The following is a 23,204-nucleotide window of genomic DNA, read 5'->3' as shown; positions in this document are numbered from 1 at the left end:
GATGAGGACAAAAAGATCGTATCTCTAACAAAATGGCACAGAGTGCTTTCAACTCAAGGACGTTGCCGTATACCTTACACAAAATGTTGCCCATAGCTTTTGTCGAATTTTAGATGCAGCATGATAATGGAGCTGGAGTGAACATTGCTTTCTGAATATTACCGATACCATATCAGCACACAGAGCGAGCACGTGACAGCACATATTACTTTGACATTTTGTACTTGCTTTTATTGTACATCTTATTTTGTTTATGAAATATATTCTTTTTTTCCTCCTTGCTGTTAAAAGCAATGCACTTAGTCACACAAATACACAAGGAGAGTTTTGTGATACTATAGTCGGATTACTACGATGTTCATTCAAGACTTAAGCATTAAATATATAACTTATAGAAGTATTATCTATGAGTCCCGTGATGACAAAGTGTCATAGAAAACATTCTCGTTGTCATTCCTCGGATCTGTTTTAAGATATTTCCTACTTCAGGAACTACAACGACTATGCAACGCTCATAAAGAATTCAACTTATCCACTTTCAGCAAACTAGTCAAGTGTTGTCATTGGTATCATTGAGTATTTCAATATGTAATGGACCTCTTTACAGTTATGATTTTTTGATATTGAGTAATTTATTTGCTTCGGTTTTATTCTCAACTGTTTGCTTTCTATCCACGGAATACGAAATATATGTAAACGATAAATGCATACTTCCATTTTTTTTCCTCTGCAATACTTTACTGTAAAGACGACTGAGTCTTCTTCCCCTCCTCTAGTTATTGATAGGATTTTGTTAGTTATTCAGAAGTGAAAGTTCTTAATAGGATAAACAGTTTTCCTGGTAGACAAAAGGTCAAGAAAATGGTAACACTGAGTATTTACAGGAAGAATTATTATAGTATTATAATGGCAGACCCTTACTTCCCTCTTCATTCTACTCTAGGCTGTATGACAAGCTGGTCATCAGACCCATACAATGCCTTCCATTCTTCAAATTACAATTACATTTCTCGTCATTCGATCGCTAATTTCCTCACTACAAGAAAAGTGTAAGTGCTTCTCCATTCTCTTTTATCTGTGAAATTTAAACGGTTTCAAATGGCATATCATGAATACGTATTATCTGATGTTTGTGGAGTTATGAAGCAATTTGTGAGTCGAAAAGTCTAACAACTATCATACACGTAATCTGGATTTTGTTTTTTGTTTGCTTTTTTAAAAAATACATGTCACTTCTCCATCACCTTGACTGCATGAATTTAGCTATTAGAGATATAAGGTTTTAAGTCAAGTTTGGGAATTGATATTAAGTGTTCTGTTGTGTATGATATTCACGTTTAACCTCCTCTGCTTTTAAAGTTCTTTATCCAAAATTTCGAGGATTACCAGCGAGTTTATTAACCCTATTGCACTCTTTATGTAGATTTCCACGTGGATTACCCAATGTTTGCTGGGTTTGTCACTCAAAATCTCAAATAGCAATTATTTATAACAAAATGTTCCTGCCTCGAGATACAAGGTTTGGGGTGGAGGTGGAAAAATTTTACAAAGAATTATTGCAGCAGGGGTTTTTTTTGTTTCTTTTATTAATTTAGTAAATGGGATTTCAATAAACATTATGAAGTAACTTAATGAATATGATTAATAACAATATCTAGTATTTTGGCTGCAGGCGCAGTCTTGGAGGTCTACCATCTGAATGAAAACGCTTTGTCTGTCACGGAGAACGATTTTGCCAATGTGACGTTCGGGATGAACATTTCCACCTGTAGACATACAGTTAACACTGCATACAAAGTAACCTTACATACCAGAACAAACAGTGGCAGTCTTGAATATGATGGCACGGTAACCTACCTGAGAGACACCTGCACTTCCACACCTGACACAGCAGTTCGCTGCATCACTCCCACCGGACCTGCGGAGTTGTACAGGAAAGTGAACAGAACTCACGTAGCAGTGGAGTGGAACTGGTTGTGGAAAGACATCCGGTTTAGTAATTTTACAGCCATGCAACAGGAGTTAAAACTAATCGTTTTTTGTGCGTATACCAGTACTAAGATTAATAAATCTGTCTCCTATAATACCTGTATGTCACGCAGTGTTTCTATTACTGTCTTTCCTACCCTGTTTATACTTATTTGTCACAAAGGAAAGGATAAGATCCTAACCATGTTTTTCAGGAGGTTGAGGAAGGGAGGTATTGAGGACCGGGCTTTTCTTATGACTTTTTTATGGGCAGTGATCACCTACTTCTCTCTGCCGTCGGAGACGTGCTTCAGAGTAAAATGAAAAGCGGTCGACATCCCGCTGGACCGATTACAAACTGGCTAACAAGTATAAAGGAATAGACTAGTCGTTCTTTGTAAGACCTTCTTTCTATCATCCAAGACCAGGCCTGAGTAGCATGTTTTGTGACTTCGTATGGGTACAAGTTTTGGTGTAGTTTCTTTTTACGTAGATGTAAATACTGCCATGTACTTTTGCCCAGCAGTGTTGGTATGTGTCTTGTGCTGCTGCATGCACATATCTGCAATTCCTTTTGTGAGATTAAGATCGTTGGATCATTCGTTCGTTTGTTTGTATCAATTTTTTTGCTTGATTCCCCATTTACGATTATGGTATTATGTGTTGCACAGACCCGCCCAGTGTCACAAGCCTCACTGTCAATGGACACGATGTTCATGGGTACTATCTCATTAATGAGAATCAGGAGGTGAATATTTCCTGCTCTGTTGACAAAGGAAATCCTCCCGCCAACTTTCGTTTCTTAGACGAACACGGGACAGAATTAAAAAGCTATGAAAGCGATCTTCTCCTTACCCTCACAGCTCATTGTAAACAAGAATGGCCGACTGTCAAATGTGAAGCAAACTCATCGGAAAAGAATAGATCGGTTTCCTTGCTCGTCAGTTGTAAGTAAAAAGTTAATTTAATGTAAACGCTTGCATAAAATAAAGTATTGTTTGTGTTAGGGTTCTATCTGTAGTTTCTTGAAACAAATGTTTTCATAATCTTAACGTATATAAGTAAACTTTTCTACATATGTAATAATACTTTGGAGACCCGCTCATTCGAAGGGTAGATAAATATCTGTATATTATCGGATGGATTGAGGTTAGAGAAAGGTCAGACAAATGATGTGAATTGAATCAATGAAAATGGATGTTAAGAAACTAAGCTGTACAAGTTAGAATTTATATCACATTTGTACTGGCAGTATCTTGATAATTTCCTCCCCTGGAAATCCTGTTTACACTGAAAGCTAGTTTTTAACAAGTGTCAGACCATTCAGTTCAACGATTTGAAACATAGGATTAACTTTTCTCTCGATCTTTGACCTTGATGAAGTTATAATTTATTTGAATATAATAAGAAGTTCTTCATGACTACTACTATCAATATTATTCCTGTAAAATGGCATCCACATCTTTAAATAATGGCATCTCGGTGTTAACAACTTCAGGTCCTCCTCAGTTCATTGAAGAACATCCACAAGTCACAGCTAGTGCTGAGCATGAAATTTGGACAGTGAGAGTCAAGGCTCACACCACACAAATCGAGAAATGTCTGGTGATGCCCTTGTCATTTGGAGGCAATAAGAATATAGACGTGAACTGCAGTCTGACTGGTATCCCTCCTCACCTGCTCTTGACTGTCCTCGTTAATAAGGACGACAGTGCAAAAGGAAAGAACTGGGCAATAAGTTTTCGAAACGAAAAAGGTTCTTCAGACACTTTAGTCTTCAACAAACATTTAGGTGAGTATGGTTCAGTATCTGATACAGACTAGACCTAATGTAGCAGTATTCATAGTGCATTGCTCAGAAGAGGTAAAATCAGTTACACTACCACAAGCTTTAAAAAAGTGTTTTCCTATATTATTATGCTAATAGCGTTTTTTATTATGTTACGAATAGAGTAATTAAATAAATTGCTGTTTACATCAATCCTTTTAAACCTAGCCTTTTAAAATAAAATTAATATAAGCTCATTTAAGTAAACAGATGTTATATGTTTACGTGCAGTATTTCTTGATAACCCTAAAAAAATGGTCGTAAAGGCCAAACAAACTCTTCAAATGATGCTATTAAAATCAATATTCACAAGTCAAGAGTGTGGAAATCTCGCAAAAAAGGTCGTAAAGGCCAAAAATGCTTGTCAGAAAATACTGCTGAAATCATTAGCCATAAATCAGCAGCGTGGACGTTTGACAAAACATCTCTTTCGAAGTTTCGGCAAAAATTTGTTCCCAAAACGGTTTGCGTTGTTTTTACGGTTCGGTGGACACACATGCTATTTCGGAATAACGGACAATGTTTTTTCTCAGATGTCGGTCGGAACGAGCAAACATAATTTTACTAGTAGCCATGAACGTCAGTCTAGACTGCTCTTTCAATGCTTCAACAGACTTCTATACGGGTGCGCGCGCGTTTGATGTGTTTTGAGTTAATTATTCTACACATGTGTATATGTGTTGAAGTTAAGATCAATTAACTATTATTATACACTACACATAGTTTTACTTTCAAGAGCTTTTTCAAATGGGCAAGACTCGTCGAACGTGTGACCACTTTTGGCCGAGTTTTGTAATCGTATACCAATGGTTTTGGAGCAGAAGCTCGGCATATTTAAGCCATGGTCAATATATTATGTCCAAACTTTCTTGGTAATGTATTTGCGAATCACGGGCTCTATGGACACTTGGAAGGTTCGGTTTTTTGACACGCGGCCCGGTTAAAAGCAGCTTTTGTTTATTTTTTTTTTTTTCTGTTGCTAGGTCCGTTTCTAAGTCAAGCTATCTTACGTAGGAAAGCGTGTTGTTCTAGTGCAGGGATGCACAACCTACGGCCCGCGGGCCATATCCGGCCCGCGAAACTTCTGCCCACAGTGCAGGATCGCTGTTAGTAATAAAAGAAGACCTTAAAAAAACGAAAAAAAAAAAAGAAGAAGTATTTTATCCACACGTAGGGGCGTCTCTCAATCCTTTTTTTCGATGGACGAACATTTCGATTCAGTGCTCCGACTTGGGTGTCTCTACGATGCACAAGCCGGCACATTCAGAAGTTGGTTTCGGGTAAACAACTTCAAATATCCCACTAACTACTACATAATTAATGGTTAAGTACAACTTGTTTCTAATAAAAAATGGTATCTGCTCTATTTTTTTTTTTTTTATTTTTGCGTGAAGTGGGCCCGCGACACGGCTGTCCGAAATGGATATGGCCCGCAGGCCGAAAAAGGTTGGGCATCACTGTACTAGTGTATATTAGCTTAGACAGTCATCAAAGCGAGAGGGCATAAGACTTTTTTATTTTTTGCCTTCCTAGCTGTACCCGCTGAACTGAAAAAAGGCATGCGCCACATTACGACGAACTCAATAACATTCGAGCGATCTAGTGATTGTAATGCAAAGCTACGAGCCTTAGAGGTCTACTTTTTTGTCGTTTATCGTACGAGGTGACGATATGGCGGCCCGATTGTCACCAATACACCGAAAGTTGACTGTCCTGGGCTCACCTCGATCTCGAATCGGGCACACTGTTCTTTCTCTGCATGTGTTTGCATGGCTGGCTGCCTTACCGTGACAGCTGGCTCGGCGTAAAACACAAAGTTTGTCCCCTCGAGGTGACGATGTTATGGGTGCGACAGGAGGTTACGTCCAAAACAGAGAAGTGGCTTTTTGAGTTACCATGATGATGATATATACGATTTCGTATTCTCACGTGATATAGTATAGTTAATACACACTTAATAAATAAACCCCTGTCAAATTAAAGAAAAACATATTGATATACACGAAGGCAAATTAAAAGCAGTTTTGGAGAATCAACAAAACTCATTCATACACACTCCCAAATGCAAACACGTCTCGAGCAAGTAAAACATGTGATGACAAACGCCTTGCTTTTTATATAAATGTTGTGGAAGCTTTTGCACTTGTTTTTGTTTTGTAAAATATGTCATGCTAAGCCGCATTTCTGGGTTAGACGAATAAGACCTTGACCTGCCGCACCTGTAATAGAGTCAGACACGTGCTCATGGCGTGCACGCAACAGGCAGGTGTAAATCACAGTTGCTGTGCAGTAGTAAAGGAATACGTCAATCATTGTGACCAAAGAAGGTCATATCAAAACAGATCAGACCACGACCACTTTTTCACTTCCCGTTCCTCGTCATTATGAGTAGATCGCTGTGACCTTCACAGTTTTGCGGAACATTTTGACCTAAATAAACACCGGGCGTTCATTGCGAACTTTCTAGAAAGAAGACCGGTGCAGGCATGCTGCTAATTATTTTGCAAAATACACGTTTCCTACACAAATGTGATTGAACCACCAAGATTCATTTTCTTTGATTTTTTAATTTCATAATATCAACCAAGCCTGTGTTCTCTTCAAATATGGATTTAACCATTTGAAATAATAAAAGTGATATGCATGGATTTTTCTACACGTGCCTTTTTTATAATGTATGTTTGTATTTAATGTCATACTTCAAGTATCATGTAATGTCTGAAACTTACATGGAAGATAAACAATTTCCTGATGAGGGTAAATAAATATTGTATTTGTCTACATCCATGTACCCGTTTTGTGTTTTATGGCTTTTGGTCCGTGCTTAAGGTTGTCTGCAATAAGACTAAAAAATAGTTTGACAACTTACTAAAATGTGACATTAGGACTGGTATTCTCTCCTGATAAAAATGTATACATTAGAGACTACGAGCTGTCCTCTGTAAACTTATAAATATTTTGAACCTCCTACACCTTTTTCTTGGCAAAAACTCTGACATCATAAGACCACTTGAGGCAGATCGCGATTCCGTTGCAGATTACAAAAGAATACAGTCCCATGCAAGTGATCTTATTAAACGCAGCATCCTACATAACCATCTATATTTTACATACAGATTGACAAACCCGAAGGAAAGTTAAAACGAGCGAGCTTTTGGGGAAAGTACTAAACATGTTGCAGGTTGTGCCTTGTGTGTCCCTTTCAGTTCTCGTTTATATTTATGACTTGTAAGAATATTCGATGGTGACCAGAACTTCTGTTTCAAGGCTCTTAACACTCTTGTACTCTTGAAATGGATTACAGGGTAGCAAAATGTAGACGAAAATCTGTCTTTCTCGGTCATAGGATATACTATGGCCAAGGATTTCTCTGCATAGAAGTGTTTGCGCTATTTGGACCCATAACTATTAAAATTTGGCGGTTAAAATAAATACTAACCCGATGATGGCTCTGGGGAAAATACGGCAGACAGTGTGAAATGTTTAACCATGCCCCCCAAAAAAGAGTGGCTATGTTTGGAAAAATAATGCATATTTGAATGATGTACAACCACGCCCGCACACATACACACCGCGACCCAGCGCGTTACTCATGTCTGAGGAAAGCAAAACACTTGCAGGTTAATTATAGTTTGTGTCCTCACTTGAAGGCACACTTCCAGTGTGAGAGTATTAACAATGTGGCTACAGTGATGTGACAAATATTGTTAATACACATAAGCCTGACAATTTTATCTGTACACATACGTAACCGATACAGAGACGGCACAGTCTGAAAGGTGAGACAGTCCACCCTGGTTACTGAGCCGTCAAAAGCGTGGCGCAGATCACAAGTGTGACAAAATGTCATGACATCTCTTAGGCGATTAGGTGTTTTCGCCAGTCATGTTTTTTCACCCATAACTTTGCTACAGACAGTAAATTCGTGTAGGACAGAAGGATAAAGATATATAACAGTAATTTTCTCCTGATCAAGTAGTCGCAAGACTAGATGCCCTTTGCCCCTCCCCCCCCCCCTATCACCTGAACCACGGGAAAAATCGCGCACAACTTAAAAAGGACTCAAGGTAGTTTTGAACTAAAGAAGTTATTTTATTGCACATTAAAAGTGGGTACAGCGAGTCAAGTGTCATGTCCTTTCTTTCTTATTTGACCCACCTATGGCTGGCAAGCCTGGAGTAGAGTGGAGTCACCTATGCTAACAGCGTGCTAATAACTGATAGAGGTTAATCTTTATTGTCAGGTGCTACAAAATTGTGACCGTTTGAGGTCCTTTCTATCACATCAGACCCAGCCACTAGGCCAACACATTTTTTAAGCCCTCTCCTTCCCATTCCACTTCCGTCATGACTAGCTCGGTGTGATACTACACAGCTTTGCTAAACATTCTTGTGACCTAAATAAACGCCGGGCGTTCACGCCCAAAACAATGAATTCTAAATTGAAGTGTCATTGTGTTATCAGTTAAGGACTAATCTATGGTTCATGCACCAACATAGTTGTCAACAACGCATTTTCATTATGTACCAGTGTCCTATTTATAGAACAAAATTATGTACAGTTTCTTTTATCTCGTCGCCCCAGTCCCATACTTAGAGAATAAATAGGATGTATCTACATACGCACAGATAAAAAAATACTGACACTTTTTGTGTGTTCAGGGGACTCCAAATTTTACAAAGGAAACAAAGTTACTGAAAAAAGACACACTACACAAAACAAACAATAATTTGAGAGATAACGGATTTTAAAATTCCTCTTCCCAGGTACCGTACTAGCTTTCCTTCTTCAAAGACATAGACTAAGCCCTAACTAAAGATGAATGACATTTCTGAATTACTAATACAAATAACGCCAATGTAATGATGATATTTTGTATGGCCTGTCTGTATGAAATATGTGTTGATGTAAATTATACATTTTTAAGCTTGCAAGTAACCTGTTTTTTCGCCTTTTGTTTTTGGGTAACGTCCGTGGGTGAGGGTTTCATGACCTAATAATGCGGATCTCATGTTGGCGTACGTCAACGGTTCCCCCTTCCGCCGATTGCTGTTCAATATTTTCTTGGTGAACTTTATGCTTGAAACCCTCCACGACAATATCACTTCCATGTCCATTGGTGGAAGGTCGATCTGCAACCCATGGATCTGCAGACGACATAGACCTGTTAGCTGCCAACGTCTATCCGCGTGCCCCTCTCAATGACAGACCAGTCAACGGAATCATGACTGACCGACTGAGTCTCACAAGAGAGGTGAAAGTAATTAATGATCTCATATGACAGAGATGGGTATCGCAATCAGGAACACACACAGACACATGCATAGTGAACATGCCACCTCATTATGTCACCCAATAGACAGTAACCTAGTATTATTTTACACTGTAAGCTTAATCTAACTGGGATTTGAATAGCAGAAGAATGATGTCATAAAAACGGCTCCCGCAAATAATGTATGCAGTACACTGAATAATGAAACATGTACCATATTGTACCAAGTGCCAGTCCCAGTGTGAGTGATATTGCAGCTGATTCAACATGTTGGTTTACAGAAGGTTTATTCCTAGTAAGATGAAGGATTTGTTACTTAAAATACTAAAGGAAATTTTAGTATTAAAAAATAAATGTGCTTAGAAACATCAACATTTAAGACATTTTTTACAACTTCTTGTACCTATGAATATTTCTATTTCAGGAATATAGGAATATGAAGGATTTGAAGGGGCGTGGAAAACAAATAAGTGTTACCATATTTAAGGAAATTGTCAGCTTTGCACTGGGGTCTCTCCACAGATTTTTGCACTTTTGTTCAAAGCAAACTTCATTCTCCTGACTTGGAATGGACTGTAGGCCAGTCTAGCCCTTTATGGTTCTGACATGTTAATGCTACACTTTACTGAAACTTTCTTTAAGTAGGAATATTAATGCATGAGCTACAAACAGATGGTTCTTGGCATTCCTGGCATTTTTTTAATTAGTATGGTGTAACATAATGAAGTGATCATTGCACTCTTCAGGTTATTTTTGACTGTCATGCACTTCAACGACAGCTCAAGTCATTAGGAGAGAAGGGATAAGAAAAGTATAAAACATATTCCAAAGATATTAAGATATCTTTCAAAAGTTAATATAAAGAAATTGAAGCATGACTACCCATGAAAAGTACTTGGTTCTCACGTATTCGAAGGCCTTTGTCAATCATTACCTAACACTTTTCTCAACTTTAGAGTAATTGAAAATTATGTTGCACCAGCTCTTTGCAAAGTTTAAAGCTGGTCCTAGCAGCTTCACTATCAGAAACCTTCAATTTAAAATCAGCTGCAGTGTCAGCATTGAAGTGCCAAAGAAGCAAGAGAGACACATACAATTCCACAAGTGACAAAACAGGTTGTAATATAAAATGTGTGTATTTGCATCAAATTTTAGAGCACTCCTTTTTAAATGAAGAGGTTTGCAACTAAGATATGCTTTCTGCATGCATTAAACCTGATTGATTGCTGCTCATAAGCTGGACAGCCTAACTAAAGCCTCTAGATGTGTTTTCTGCATTTGAAAATCCTTTTTTTGAATTCACAACATTTGAAGATACTGGAACTCTGATGACACTTTGGCCAAGAATAACATAACACCATCTCAGTTGCTTGTACTCTGCTATAACTTTTTGGCAGGTTCCTGCTCTCCTTATTTCTCCAAATTTCTCTTCCCCTAATCCCAACCAGACAACTCTGCTCTTTATTTGACCAGAGTATGCTATCAGGAAAACCCATGGTCACTGGCTATTTAGCTACTCTTCAGTAAAGCAGTTAAACACATTCCTCGTTCACATCTGCCACATTAGCTCACTTTATAACCTTAGTCACTTGCTTGGCCTAAAAAAACCAATTCGCTCCTCGACCCCTTCTGTCTTCACTATTAATCTAACCTGCCTCAGCGTCTTCATTGTCACCCACCCTTTCTCTACATCTGAGTCTTCACTGTGAATAGCTTTTTCTGTGTCACTACTGTCTTCTCCCCCATGTGTCTTATCTGCTTTTTGTTATTTGTTCCCATCACAACTTCTTTCGCTTCATAATTATACAGAGTGTGTAGCATGCAAACAACTTCTAAGATGATCCTGCAGGGAACTGAGATGTAGAATGAAATACAGACAAAAGAAGAAATTAACTTAAAATTTATAAGTAGACTAGCTTTTTATATGGCAAGAAAGAAGGAAAACATTAGTGGTAAAATTGTCAGATGCCCCTACCATTACAACTAAGATGATTGATGATGATGATGATGATGAAGTCTAAAATTTTTACATATGTAGTTTACAGTATATGGAAAGGAATCCAGAACAATGGGAAATGGAAAGAATATATTTTTATTGTCAGAAGAAGACTTGCAATTTGAAGCATTTGTTTATCAAAAGTAAGATGTTTATAGAGTGTGGTAACAAATAATAACATTTTTTGATCAGCTTTATTAGCAGTATATATCTATAACTGAAACATCACATTCAGATAAAGATCTGGAAAAAATATAGAGCCGATAAAGTTACTGTGCAACAAAACAATTGAACTCTATTCCTTTCCTTATCCCCCACCAGCAAGCGGCTGGGTCCTTTAAATGTGGACTGAATAAAGTGTAACAAAGTCTAATATTTGCGTTAGTGTCTTTAACAATGGCATTGTGCATCTAACATAATAATGAAGACCTAGTAACAATAAGTGAGGGGCATAGAAAACATACTGTTCTGAAATGCTGCTGGTCTTAAAAGTCGAATAAGACACTGGTTAGGAAAATTTTAATGTGTAAGTTTACAGTTTCGTTAACATTATCTTGTACAATGAGCCCAGGTTTTAATTATCTGAAACATGTATTTTGTACCTAAGCAATAATATAATGCAGTAAGGAAAATCCCAGTATATGAAGATTTGTAGCTCCTAGCTATTCCTGTCACCAGAGCGAAAACATTTGGTAAGAGGATTATTAGTTACTGTGCAACAAAACATTGGAATGTTCTTCATTTCCATATTACCCACCCACGCATGGTTGAGTCCTTTAAATGTGGACTGAAAACGTACCTCTTCCTTAAGCATTACTTCTAACAAAAGTCTACAGAATGCATGTCCTTTTTCACACTTTTTCCCCCTTTCCCGCTTATTGCTACTTACCTCATCTTTCTTTGCAAAACTCATGATACACTTAGTCCTTGTTACTTGGTTTCTCTTTATATTTTCTGTATTTCTCTTTTATTTGTCATCACCCCTGTTGTTTATCCTTCCGTCATTCATATGCTATTTGTATAAGCTCTATGTGGAGTTTTAAAAGAAATAGTCATCAAGCCAGCTTTAACTATTTAAACAATTTCCCTAAATTAATAATGCTAGAATAAATTAAGTGATCATACAAATGTTGTGTTCACAATAAAAAGGACAAAATAAAAATAGAAGTAAAACACAACACCCCTCTCCCTATCAAAGAAACAGAATATTAAAAGCCTGTGACAATTGATGATCATAAAAGGACAGATTAAAGGATGGTTTAAGCAAGTGCCACTGTATGGTAGAAGTGAGTGAGAAAAATGGACATGGACTTGAAGCATTTTATCAACTTTTCCTTAGTGCCCCATAACACAGGACAGCATCATGAGCTACTCTTTCATTACTATTCCATAACACAGGACAGGATTATGAGTTACTCTTTCATTATCGCCTATAACACAGGACAGCATCATGAGCTACTCTTTCATTACTGCCCCATAACATGGGACAGCATCATGAGCTACTCTTTCATTACCATCCCATAACACAGAACAGCATCATGAGCTACTCTTTCATCACTACCCCATAAAATAGGACAGCATCATGATAGCTTCTCTTTCATCACTGCCATAAAACACAAGAGCATTTGATAACCTCCCTTACAATAATACAGGGCACAACTGATAGCAAAATCTTATGTATCTTTAAAAAGGAATTGTATGACATTGTTTAATGTCTATTTCCTTTCATTGCCTTATTAAGTTGGATCATAAATGATTGTGACTGGTCTATTTATTTCATCGTTCCTCCTTTTTTTTAAAAACAAAAAGAATACCATTGTAAATGACAACTGTGTAGTTGTTTTGTAATGCTACATCTATTTTTTCTTCCTTTTTTGTGAGCCTGAATGTTTCTAACATTAATAATTTTAACTGCATCAGTAAATCTGTCTCCACCATTTAAGTGTCACTTGCATGTACATTTAGAATTCTTTGCTATGTAAGAAAAATACTGCTTGAGGAAGAATATCAACATTTTACAGAAATGTATGGATAGTTTTGACACAACTCTCCGGCATCGGCAAACAGTGTTGTTCTGCATCTCCAAGGTCTTTTTGAATACGAGCATTTTTCCACCCACTGTTAACAATTTTCCTGTATCTGAAAGCAATGGTAAAAATGATTTTTGCTATGAATGTTTAAATGGCAAATAATACAATTATTTATTATATTACATATTTTTGTTCAACATGAAATTAACAAAAAGATATAATTTGTATAATATACTGAATTCCTTAATTCTACCACTAGACAGTCACATTAACCCACAAAACATTTAAGCAGAAACAATTTGCATTTTTCATAAAATTATAGAGTAAGTCATTTGTAAATTAATGCTTCTCCAATTTCCCTCCAAAATCTTTTGTACTTTTGGCTATAGTAAATACAAAGTAAAAGCATAAACGTACCGCTGACAAATTACACCAGCAACTATCAATGAAATGACTATAGATACTCCAGATACTGCACAGATGATTCCAATAAGTCTGTTGTTAGATCCATCTGAAAATGAAAAAAATTATACAAAGGTTATTGTCTGTATATCTCAGTTTGTTTATATTTACCCCGACACAGCATGCACTCTGGTTACAGTCGGTGATAATCAGATGAATAGATTTAAGTCATTAAGCGAGGTATATTCACTTTTCTCTTTATCAGTTCAATATTGAAATCATACGCAAATTTGCTCATGCTTAACCCGAAGGTGTAGGATATTAAAAAATATAACCTAATTTATCATAAATGAGTCCTTTAAAAATGTTATAAAATAATTTGCCCTCTTTTTTTCTCGTAATGGGGAGTTGCAAGTTGAAGCAAGTAAGAAAGCCAATAAATGAATACATATGCTTAAGGTTATAGGGTCAATGGTATCATCGACTATTCCCCCATGGGGGTAGCCGAGGCACTTAAGCACTAAATATAAGGCATGTCAGTTCAATACCCACATAGTCTTGTTTCCCCAAGTCAGCTTTACTGTTGGTAATGGAAATATAGCTCCACAGAGATTTGGGGAAAGGCAAACCAGTGAGAGGGAGAGAAGATGGTAAGCATGTTTGTAACTTGCTTCAGAAAAATTGAGATCTCTATCCCAACTCTCCACAACTACCCTAAAAGTGTTAGAGGATGACTTTAACTCATACTCTCATTTATTTTTAGACCATATTAATATGTTAATTAGAGACTTTAAAAACTTGGTATATCTGACACATATTTCTTATTGCTTTGTTCATGATGTGGTTGTTAGTTTCATCAAAAATAAGTGCTTACATGTGGGGTGGGGAGTGGGGGAGAAGAAAATGAATGAAAGTCTCAAAAGCTGATGTTCTGGCAACACCCATACAGGTATTAGACCTTCATTACAATGAAAGCAGTTGCCAAAAATGTTCAAACAAATCATTGTCACTCTCTCTGTCCCAGTCTTGCTTACCGTTACTGCAGCCAGTGCCATTTTCCTTGTGAATATCATTGCTTGTATCTAAAGACTCAGTCTGACCTGTAAAGGAAAACCAAAAAACACAGAATAGGCTTATACTTTAAAACAATTCTTTTATCTTGTAGATAGTAGATTTGCTTTCAGAGATGTTTCAGTCCAAAAATACAGGTGATCTTAATACTATAATCAATATTCTGTCAACTGTAACACGAATAATAAAATAGCTTCAGAGAAATTAACATCATTGCTATATAAACAGTTGAATCATATTTGCACCAGTAGAAATTACAACATCTCTCACTGTATGCAGCTGTGCATAAAACACCAGCATCTCCATCAGCAGTAAGTGTGTATACTCCATCAGTTATATCAGCACTAATGAAGGTGGTGTTACTGTCCTTGTCACAGGTATAGCCTGGATTAGCCACGCAGGTGTAATGTCCGACATAGTAAAGGACCACAACATCCTCTGCAACAGACAAAATACCGACATTAACATGCATGAATGAAAATTTGATTTTCTGCTCTAGCTATCAAACGAGAAAAAATCTAGAATTTTATTCAGCGTGTATCACCTGATAATGTATGCAATAATTAATATTAGTGTTACAGTAGCACGCACACTCAAGTGAATTTCAGGGGAGATCAATCTCCGACAATATTTATAGCTTCCCTTGGCTTATCTGATGATACTCATGTCTATCTTTGATAAATGGTCTAATAGTACTACATTCTGAACTCAATATTAATCACATATTAATTTCATTTAATCTTATATTTTAAAAATAGTAATTCTATTATAACACTATCTCCTTTTCTTTCTTTTTATCTGACTTATCCAATTCTTTATTCTTAAATTAAATACTTCGATCTGTAGCAGGAGCTTATTTTGGGCAGCAAGTACCGCTAATGCTTTGTTCCCGCCACCCTGCACCCCGTTTAATTCTCTAGCTAGCGGGTGTGTAGTAGATGAAACAAACAAAAACACACTCACAACGCGAGGTATCTTAGACTAGATTACACACACTATAGAATTACAGTGGAAAATTCTCCTTGGGAACTTCCGTCCTTCTTGGAACAACAAAGATGAGCGGACTCATTGGCGCTAGGGTTGTTGTGAATGAATCAGACAGGTGCAGGTTAAAACATGAATGCAAGTAAACTAAAGAAGTCGTATATTGAATAAACTCACATGAAGCTAATATAACTATTTATTAAATAATATAATCACCTGTCTTTCCATCGGGTGACTTGTAGGCTATTGTAAATGGTCTTTGCTTGTAAGAGTATTCATTTGGTATACTCCATTTTACTTTGGTGAAGCGCCTTCCTTCTATTTGTATTTCACATTTGTATTCTTGTCCTGGGAGTAAAAATAGTAAAGTAGCGTAAGCACGTATTCTGGTCTTTAGCTTACTGCATATTTAGTGTAATTAGTTATGTGAAGAAAAAAAAACTGAAAATATTGCTACCAGTATAATAAGCAATCACTGTCACAACTAGTTTCTAATAATGTACAATAAGCATGTACCCTTGAGGACCAAACATAACATTAAGCTCGCTTGGTTCGACTCAGAACTCCAGACCGGAAACTTTAAAGGATACTGTCAACACAAAATCGATAGAATTAAAGAAGTGAAGAAGTAGATTATTTTTTTACTTAGTGCAATATGTGGTGTACCTTTCACGCAATCAGCTTCTATCAGGAAGGCACAGATGAAACAGATTATGATGTGGTTTTTATTAGTTGAATATGCCATTTCCATCTTGAAGCCCTTTAATATAAAAACATAAACATGTGGATATGAAATAGGCAACATAAACTATCGTTGAAAAGTGTGTCAACTACAACAGAGCATTGTCAAGATATTTTAAAAAGAAAAAAATAGTTAGGCAGCCATTAAGGCCAGGGATGCCAAATCCGGCCCTCGACGCAGTGCCATCCGTCCCGCGAAACTTCAGTCCACAGTGCAGGAAATCGGTATGTTAGTAATAAAAAAAAAAGACCTAAAAAAAAAACCGAAAAAAAGGGAAGAAGGAGTATTTATCCCTACGTAGGGGCGTCTCTCAATCTTTTTTTTTCGATGGACGAACATTTCGATTCAGTGCTCCGACTTGGTGTCTCTACGATGCAGCCGGACATTCAGAAGTTGGTTTCGGGTAAACAACTTCAAATATCCCACTAATTACCACATAATTAATGGTAAGTACAACTTGTTTCTAATAAAAATGGTATCTGCTCTATTTTTTTTTTTTTTTTTTTTTGTGTGTATTTTTGCGGTGAAGAGGCCCGTGACACTCGAGTCAGAAATGAGTATGGCCCGCAGGCCGAAAAAGGTTGGGCATCACTGATTAAGGCTATATCACGGCAAAGCTGATAGCCCTATGAACAAACGCAATAAAAAAACCGTGAGCGATTGGCGTTTGACCTACTGGTGTCGCTCTTGACTACAGTCCTAAAGAGAGCTCTGCTATTATTGTAAGTAGCCCGATGTAGGTCACCGACAAAACATTCCCAACTTTCCGAAGAGACTTTGCAACACAGTAAGACACAAACCAGATATGATGCGATGAATACTGCATACAGTATCATTTATTACGTACGAAACCAGGTGTTTGAAGGAGAAAGTGGTATATATATATTAAATAAAGGACTACGTACGCAGTAATCTATGAGCACTAAAAATAAATGTAAATCATGTTTTTAACATGCGGCTCTATGTTCTTCAAGGAGTAACAAAGAATAAACTAATCTTTTTAACACTCACCTATTTTCGGTACCCACGTAGACGACGTTTTCTGCTTGCTTTCACCTGCATAAATTTATGTCAACATGCACACCTGAAGAAAAACGCTGTGACAAAAACACTAGTAGATCACAACAGATAAAGAATATTTGGATGGAGACGAGAAGTCTGCACAATGTTTGATTCCGAAGAGGAAATCTCTTCTTTCCGTCCTCCAAATACTTTTAGTGATAACTTGTAATTCAACAGCTAAAAATGTTGCCTCACGTACAAGGTAAGATTGACTGAAGACGAGTACCGTCTACTCTGGGTCGGTAACAGGCTATGACGTCAGAAACTGAGTACCCGAGGTTCTCGCTTTGCTCCACCCACTCTCACATAGCTCCGCACCTCTACTTGCAGGTGTAAACACTCGAGTAGTGTATCTGTCTGCGTCAAGGTTACATAGATATCGTTCGCCACTCTTCTCGCTCTTTCGGTATACCTGCACACGGAAGCGAAAACGAACTTACACCGAAACATTTGACACTTGCACAGTTGCACCCTTCCACGGAGCAGTATAAACCGCATCCTGACTGTTTATTTCTGGTTGTTTCTCTCGCAGACTCTGCTGAGAGAGCTGTTGTTGTCGTTACTAAACCGGAAGCTGTTCTGTCAATAGCCTCGTTGTAGGAGTTAATTGAAAAAAAAAATCTTCTATGAGCCATTCAGGGGATAAAATTCATGATTTTGTGCCGACAACGTCTGAATGTCTCTTACTGTCTTATACAGCGGTCGTCATTTCTTTTACAGCCACAGAAAGTCGGCTCACACATGTCGGAACCAAACTGAGATTTTTCCTCAAGATATGATTTTCAAACATTTTTGGAAATTTTGAAGAAGTCCAGTGGAAACCTAAGAGCTCCCTATGATGGTGACAGGCAACAAGGCACCACCACAAATCTCCAATGGCTTAACACTCATTTATAAAACTCGGTTCACATCGTCAAACCGACTCTTCTCTCTGATCTTCTTCCGCTCCCATACATGTTTATTACAGTGTAAAAGTATTCTGACACTTCCTGTGACCTTTTCTTTGTTAGATTGAAAAGGACTTACAAAGTAAATTCTTTTCCCCTTCACTGTCAAAAAAAACTTGACTTGTTATTAGTTAGCTTGAGAAAGGTCTAGTTATTCATGCTTCAATAATCATCATTGCTGCCTGTGGGTGTTAGCCTGATCGTGGCTTTTCAAGATGTCCTGAAGATGCTCGATAGTAGAGGCTATTAATTATTAATTATATGTCAAATAATATTCTGCCTTTTATTTGGTTGCAATAATGTAAATATTATCTTCCTTTTACTTTTTGATGTTTGCTGTCTACTGTTTCCAAATGGTTATTTCTTGTTTGGCCTTCTCTTCAAACGAAGGGAGTTTGTCCACTGTATCTTCACAAATACTATGAAGTCTTCCACCTTAATTCTTAACTTCTGCTTAGTTATAGTGAACCGAAACTTCAGATTAAAAGTAAACCAAGCTACACCAGCGTTTACTAGGACAAATATAAGCCTGCTATATTGAAAGGTTATTATCAACCTTATCTGATTTCATAGACGCATTGAGTGAGCTCTATTGCTACAGAAAATGCCTTATCTTCTTCACATCAAGTTTGCACTGTTCGTTATTCAAGCAATACTTTGTTTAAAACAAGAACAATGTAAGTTTTCCTTCGATTTTTAAACTAAATAAAAGGCTTTCGATAACACATTATTTACCATTGTTTTTCAAATTTGAAAAATTCAGAAACTATAATAATTTGTTAAGAAATACGCAATTTTTTTCCCAGTAGGTCTTTGTCTTTGGAAGACATATACTATTCCAAAAGATTATACTATGGATAATTTAATGCATGTTATATCGACTTATTTCGGTTACTCTTTTCTTAAGGATGAGCGTGGTATCTCGATCTGAGCAGACAGATCCCTGGAGAAAAAAGCAATAATCACAATGTTGGATTTTATAAGCTTTCAGATACCCGCAGATATTAAAAACCATATTTATTTATCTAAAAGACCTTACCTAGATATGCAAAGGTTATGGTGCGTTGTTACTGCGCATGTTGATTAACTTAACAGCTCTTTATTAAAAATGTCATAGATTCAACTTTGAAAATTGAAAAGATATACAGGTAACTGAAAATGTAAGTTCGGAATTGCAGGCACCGTCTCGTGGCACCTGCAAGAAAAATCTCTTTCAGTTTTGGAAAACAGTTTTGCCAATGTGACTTTCGAAATGAACAGCTTAGCCTGCAGTGAGTCGAATATGCCGTACAAAGTAATGGTAAACACTAAAACAAATAGCGGCGATGTCGAATATGATGGAACAGTGACCTACCTGGGAGACACCTGCACGGCAACACCCTTCACTTCAGTTCGCTGCATCACACCCACTGGACCTGCGGAGTTGCACAGGAGAGTGAACAGGTCTCACGTGGCTGTAGAGTGGAACTGGAAATGGAAGGACACTCAGTTTAGTAGCTTTACAACCATGAGAAAGGAACTAGCAATTGCAGTATTGTGTAGGTATTCATAATTAACGTTCGCAAACTTGCTGCGCGTCTGTCTGCTGTCAAATATACTGTCTGTTGTCTTTTTCTTTTTTCTGTATTTAATAATTTTCTTTTTTTAATCTTTCTGGTATCCATGCTCTTAAGCATTTATTTAATTTCATATAAACTGTTTTCAGGGTGAATTTCATAATATTTGTGGATTCATTTGGGTGAGCGTTGGTACCTGTACCTGAACGCGGTTTCGTGTGGATACGTGAGAAGATATTTTTATTCTCTCCCTCGCCTATTTCTTTGTTCATTTAGTACGTCAGCGGTTAGTTGGTTCGTTCTTTTCCTCCTAAAATTGTTTTTTATGTCAATTTTTCGTTTGTTTCTCTCACAATATTAAAGTTTATATTGCCTATTCTTACTTTCTACTTTTTATGTCATTCAGACCCACCAGGTGTCACAAGCTTGACCGTAAATGGAGATGATGTCAACGGAAACATTTTAGTTAATGAAAGTCAAGAGGTTAACATATCTTGCTCATTTGACAAAGGGAACCCTCCCACCAACTTTCTTCTTCTGAACGAACGCGGGCATGAATTACAGGTTTATCGAGATGAACAAACGATCACACATTCACTAAGACTTCAGTGTGCAGAAGACTGGCCAACAGTTAAATGTGAAGGAAATGCATCTCAAAAGAATAGATCAGTGTCCTTTCTCGTCAGCTGTAAGTAGAAATTTACCTTAATTAACCCCTAGCTGTTTGCATAAATGTTCTTTAACGCATTTTCCATATTGATTCTAGATACGACTCATTTTTTTAGCTTTTTATAAATATACATTATTTGTAATTTAATTTATGTGAGCCACTTTAATGGTAAGGCATTAATGATAGGGTGTCCACATTCTCGTACCTATCGTACATATTTCAAAGTATGAATGCTAAAGGTAGGGTAAATGAAGTAGAAGGGTAGAAATTAGCTTAAAGACATTTAATGAACGCAATACTTATTATCAAGCATTCTAGAAAGACAATGGAAAGCATTAAATACATGAATACGGATCACATTCTGTAAAGGCTTTGAACTATGAACTTAGAACATTTAGCGCCTCTGTTTGTGAAGCATACTTTAAAATCTCATTATAAATATAGAATTAATTAATTTATAACCAATCTGACACATGGAGACTAAAGATATAGCTTTTTAACTGACAATGTAAAGAAAATTGAAATTTTGAAATATTGGCTGCAACTATTACAGGCCCTCCTCAATTCATGGCAAAACATCCACAAGTCACAGCGGGAGCAGCATATGAAAGTTGGACATTAAGAGTCAAAGCTCACACAACAGAAATCGAGAACTGCCTTGCGATTCCACTTTCATTAGGTGAGAACAAGAACAGAGAAGTGAGCTGTACCCTAACCGGTAGCCCCCCGGAGCTGCTGTTGACTGTTCTTGTTAATAACGAGGACACACGTGGCATGGAAGGACTCTGGTCACTTAGTTTCCGCAATGAAAGAGGCTCTTCAGGCACCTTAGTCTTCACAAAACCCTCAAGTAAGTATATTTCTCTTCTACCGCATATGATAGATAGATGACAACCGAAACCAGAGTGTGTTAAAACACTGTGCAAATCGGACGACCCAGTCAGTCCTTTCGCGAATGAAATCCCCTGGTGGACGTGCACGTGCAACCGATGTTTGTCCGGGTGGTACGTGTCTCGGTATCAGCACGCGGTGAAAGCCGATGCGAGTGTTCCTTACCAGACCGTAAATACAATATTCATACCACATTTCGATGTATCTTTAGCAGATTTCAGGCCTCACCAACTTACAAATAGCAACACACTATTTTCGCTCATTTTCCGCTCGCTACATCTCGTTTTACTGAAGACTTTATTTGGAAGACGTCCTTCTAGTAAAGACTATTGTCGTTCAGTCGTTGAAAAATGATAGACCTGCTCGTACTCGTGTGCGTTTGTGTACCTGTGCCTTCACACACTTCTATGTGCAAGTAAAGGAAGGAAAAGCAGAAACTTGTTTTTGTTTGTTTGATTAATTGTTTGTCAGTCTCTGTATTGTTAAACTTTCATCGAGAAATTATCCTTTTCTTCTAAACATCATATTGTATTGTTTCTTTTAGATGCAGCCTTTTATTCCATGTCATAGCTAACCTGTTTATAATAAAAGCCAGATTGGATATTGGATAAACCTTTATCTTTTCAACTCCTAACTCAGAAAAGTGTGTCAAGTACAACGCTTTTTCAGAAATTGCTCGTAGCAAACTGTTGTCACCTCAGGACAGAGCGCAGCGTACATGAGTTTTTCAGAAATTGGTCGCGACTGACCTAAATACAGTAACAAACCATTGCCACCTCAGAACAGCGCAGCGTACGAGTTTTTCAGAAATTGCTCGCTGGCGCCCTAAATACAGTAGCAAACTGTTGCCACCTCAGAACAGCGCAGCGTACGAGTTTTTCAGAAGTTGGTCGCGACTGACCTAAATACAGCAACGAACCCGGTCCCCAGGGTATAGTACAGCGAGGTGAGGAAGGACTGAAATGCTTGTCATTGTCACTGCTTGCACCAATGGGTCTGGTTAAAAGTCAGGTGTAAATGCAAACGAGTTAGTGTCTTGGACGCGGTCATATATTGGTCCTGGAATGCTGATCATGACGAAAGAGAAGCTGTTGTTGTCTTAGTTATCGCAATTTAAAAAAAAACACACACAGAAATACAAAGAAAAGTATATATAAACAAGAACACTCAAACCCAACTCTCTCTCACACACACATGACAACCCTAAACCCACTCCCTACTCCACCATAATAACGCCTACATTGTTGTCTGCATAGAACGATCTTAATGGGAAAAACCACGTAAATAAATAAGTTCAGCTTGCTGTCAGTCATATCACAATGCAAGGGTTCAAGCTAAAAGATGACAGATACAGCATACGAGGGACGAGAAAACAAACAAATAACGTATGAGCTATAAAATAATAAGCAGCCAACGAAGAATAAAATCAAATACAGAAAACACAAAGAAGAACCAAACAACAAGAACAAGAGATGAGAGTAACATGATATTGCAAAAGAAAGGGTGTGACAAAGGACTAGCATTATGGAAAAGGTTGTTAGGAGAAATGTTTACGGGAGAGGTGCGCTGTCAGTGGACGTGTAAAACATTCAATGGTGGGGTAGGTTGCGGATATGGAAAGGGAGAAAGTTCCATTGTTTCCCTACAGTTTAGATAGTTCTGTATAAGTAGAGAAGGAGGGTCTATACGAATGACTGACTTTAAAATACGATTATCTGAATAAAAATAATTTTGGAATTTAGCTTTATAAAAATTAAAACTTACACAGAAGCACTACGGAAGCCA

At 37.4% G+C, this 23,204-nt stretch overlaps 3 protein-coding genes across 4 annotated transcripts; 2 read left to right on the top strand and 1 right to left on the bottom strand.

Moving 5' to 3' along the window:
- The first annotated feature begins 959 nt into the window (after positions 1-959).
- LOC112567487 lies at positions 960-3,792 on the top strand. The gene is made up of 4 exons (XM_025244180.1): positions 960-1,049; positions 1,673-2,041; positions 2,640-2,915; positions 3,467-3,792. Exons 1-4 carry the CDS (start codon positions 977-979, stop codon positions 3,790-3,792), a joined length of 1,044 nt encoding a protein of 347 aa, XP_025099965.1. The 5' UTR covers positions 960-976.
- A 7,350-nt stretch (positions 3,793-11,142) lies between these two features.
- Positions 11,143-18,048, bottom strand: LOC112568199. 2 transcript variants are annotated; one of them, XM_025245374.1, is made up of 7 exons: positions 17,305-18,048; positions 16,218-16,311; positions 15,768-15,899; positions 14,838-15,005; positions 14,531-14,596; positions 13,512-13,614; positions 11,143-13,203 (listed from the first exon to the last, which is right to left on the bottom strand). In XM_025245374.1, exons 2-7 carry the CDS (start codon positions 16,300-16,302, stop codon positions 13,080-13,082), a joined length of 678 nt encoding a protein of 225 aa, XP_025101159.1. In that variant the 5' UTR covers positions 16,303-16,311; positions 17,305-18,048; the 3' UTR covers positions 11,143-13,079. The 2 variants fall into 2 exon arrangements, with proteins under 2 accessions (XP_025101159.1, XP_025101160.1); XM_025245375.1 differs by having other exon boundaries at positions 13,512-13,605; positions 17,305-17,855.
- Positions 18,049-18,881: 833 nt separating this feature from the next.
- On the top strand, positions 18,882-21,829 carry LOC112568196. Its single transcript, XM_025245370.1, has 4 exons — positions 18,882-18,979; positions 19,481-19,840; positions 20,265-20,546; positions 21,082-21,829. Exons 1-4 carry the CDS (start codon positions 18,907-18,909, stop codon positions 21,417-21,419), a joined length of 1,053 nt encoding a protein of 350 aa, XP_025101155.1. The 5' UTR covers positions 18,882-18,906; the 3' UTR covers positions 21,420-21,829.
- Positions 21,830-23,204: the final 1,375 nt, after the last annotated feature.

Source organism: Pomacea canaliculata, linkage group LG7 (genome assembly GCF_003073045.1).
Source record: "Pomacea canaliculata isolate SZHN2017 linkage group LG7, ASM307304v1, whole genome shotgun sequence".
Classification (NCBI taxonomy): domain Eukaryota; kingdom Metazoa; phylum Mollusca; class Gastropoda; order Architaenioglossa; family Ampullariidae; genus Pomacea; species Pomacea canaliculata.
This window is presented reverse-complemented; position numbering and strand designations above follow the sequence as displayed.